Here is a 2,510-nt window from a genome sequence, read left to right as displayed (position 1 = left end):
TAAACAACTTAGGTGAGAACGGTTGATATATCGATCATTGATGTTAAACTTAGAAACGTAATTTGAAATTCATACTTAAATACATTTCAGTGTTTCCGTGTCTTCCTCATTTTTCCCAAGGCACTCCATTATTTACCTGGCATCCTGAAGAGGGCTGAATGATAGGACTGTATAAAGCTCCGGTCACGACAGACTTAAGCATCTGTATATAGTGACCAGCGGCAGTGTTGAGTGTGTGGTCTCTGAAAGGTGCCGAGGTGCTCTGTCGCGCCTCCGTCAGGTTGAACATGTCTGTGGCAGACCAGTCACACGTTGATCCGTCTTCAAAGGCACATCTGGCAGGGTAGTTATCTGAAATATATTTACACTTAAGATTTCAGCAGTCAGACGAATAACAGATATATGACTAACATACTCCGTGAAAGTCGCCTAACACGCCATCCTCCTTTAAAACCCCGATAAATCTGACACAGCGTGACACTTACCACAACTTGCTTCGTCTGTGTAGTCCCCGCAGTCATCAGTGAAGTCACACAAGGCATCAGGAGGAACGCATGCCTTATTCTCGCACACGGTATATCCCTCGGGCACCTCTTCGCACGGCGTCGGTGGCCAGCAGTTCGATAGCAAGAACTCGTCGATACTGACTGCCTGCAGGAGGTCGATTGAAGCAGCGGCCTCGATCAAGAGGTGGTATGAAGAGGATATGCGGCCCAGCGGTAGCGCCAGGGTCTGCCACTCCGAAAAGAAGCCTTGAGCGTGGTATACTTTGGTGAGGTCGGCTCCTCCATGCTCTATGTATATATTAATCTCAGGGCCTGCACAAAGAAAGACAGGGAGATTTGTTGTATTTCCATCCCTAATCACCATTATAAAAAAAATCCTTATTCTAAAATTGCATGTTGCTGATAGTGTGAACAGCCGTTGTCAATTCTAAACAACCTTCACTAAAAGTTGCAATCACAGACAAACTTTCCTCAAGTCTTTGAATGAATCTTGTTGTCTGATCGATTCTCCCTTATAAAACATTCTTCTAAGTTCGGATGTCGTTTCGGAAAGGCTGTTTCTCTCCACAGTAGTTATTTTCAACTGGTTATATACAATACCAAATATAATACAAAGCATAATCTAACTATTCTCTTCAATAAGACCCCTAATACAAGCTACTGTTTATATGAATGTCAATTTCCGTCTTTCTTGCAAAGTTCAATCAAATCTGCAACCCCAGTCTCACCAAGGCATTCCCCATACCTGGATAGTCATCTGCATAAAGCTCATAGTCGAAATGCAACGCGCAGGTGTGGTGCGTAGGTTGCAGAACCCGAGTTAGAAGTCGCGGTTTGTTTACAACGCTGCCGCTCTTCTTCAACACGCCCATGTGATAGCTGTGGGGATCATCTGGACCTGTGATGTCTGGAGAGGGAAAGAGCAAGGTAAGGGACCTGACCTCTGGTTAATTTTAAGACTGAAAAATGTATGAAGTTGATATCAGAATTTTAACTGTGATTCTAGTAACCGAAGGGTAAAATAATATTCTCACAAATGCATTAATGAATACACATCCTGATACTTAATTACTACATATCCCCTACTTGTGTAAATCCTCTGCCACCACAGCCTTGTCTGGTCATCTGAGGTCTCCACACTCTTCCAGCCACACGTGTCTTCCATAAAGTCACAGTTGGCACACCAGCGCTCGTCTTCTTTGCCCACACATTGAGGCCGGTAATCGCACACCTGCAGGAGGCCGTCGTGGGGGATTATTGTTGCGTTTTCAGAATTGCTGATTATTAACCAGAAAGCTGAATCGGTGGAAATATGCTTACGGAAGTTTTTCAATCAATTGCAAATAAGCAAGATATCAAAACATTTGTAATCAAGATCACCAGATACGATATTTATTGTTTACACGCGACTGGGCATGCATGGATATAACTACCCACCTGTTCTTGTGGGATTGTCAAACCATCATTACAACGGAAATCAGGGACCGTAGAATTATCCAGACAGGGTCCTGTATAGAGTGAAATGTCATCTATGGCCACAACGTTGGTGTGGCCAGCAACGCCCTCTGCCGTGAAAGATAGCCAGTGGTCGGGAGTGACGCTTAATTCGACCTAAAAAAAGAGAAAAGAGATATAATATACTAGGACTGCATTGCAATACGGTAGCATGATATACCAATGATGAAGCTGTATCGGTATGTTTAGGCACGTTAATTAGCTGTCTTTCGGCGAGGAAGTAGAGTTGCTAACAGAGAGTAAAGAGGTGCTAAAAACTATGCTGAACTTTTCCCTAACTAATAAGATGGTAATGCAAAACTTTCACACCTGTATGTTTTTCCAGCGAAGTCCTTGTGAGCCCTCTAGTGATTTAAGGACGAGGGTACCCTGGTCTTGTATGGTCTTGAGGGTGAGTCGACCAACCTATAAAAAAAAACAGAACACCAATATACTATTTATTATATATGTAAAAAATCCTGAAGAGGCAATATACTATTAACCAAAAAT

General features: G+C 43.0%; 1 protein-coding gene across 1 annotated transcript in view; it reads right to left on the bottom strand.

Moving 5' to 3' along the window:
• The window catches only part of LOC119592420 (MAM and LDL-receptor class A domain-containing protein 2-like), a 7,391-nt gene that overhangs the window by 3,801 nt on the left and 1,080 nt on the right, over positions 1-2,510 (bottom strand). The window contains exons 3-8 of the mRNA XM_037941242.1: positions 2,331-2,426; positions 1,944-2,117; positions 1,593-1,737; positions 1,252-1,413; positions 486-818; positions 137-351 (exon numbers count right to left, since the gene is read on the bottom strand). Coding sequence (XP_037797170.1) covers positions 137-351; positions 486-818; positions 1,252-1,413; positions 1,593-1,737; positions 1,944-2,117; positions 2,331-2,426 — 1,125 coding nt within the window. The remainder of the gene's footprint in view (positions 1-136; positions 352-485; positions 819-1,251; positions 1,414-1,592; positions 1,738-1,943; positions 2,118-2,330; positions 2,427-2,510) is intronic.

Source organism: Penaeus monodon, chromosome 30, assembly GCF_015228065.2.
Source record: "Penaeus monodon isolate SGIC_2016 chromosome 30, NSTDA_Pmon_1, whole genome shotgun sequence".
In the NCBI taxonomy this organism is placed as follows: Eukaryota; Metazoa; Arthropoda; class Malacostraca; order Decapoda; family Penaeidae; genus Penaeus; species Penaeus monodon.
The sequence above is the reverse complement of the archived record's forward strand: the minus strand, read 5'-3'. Positions and strand labels throughout refer to the sequence as shown.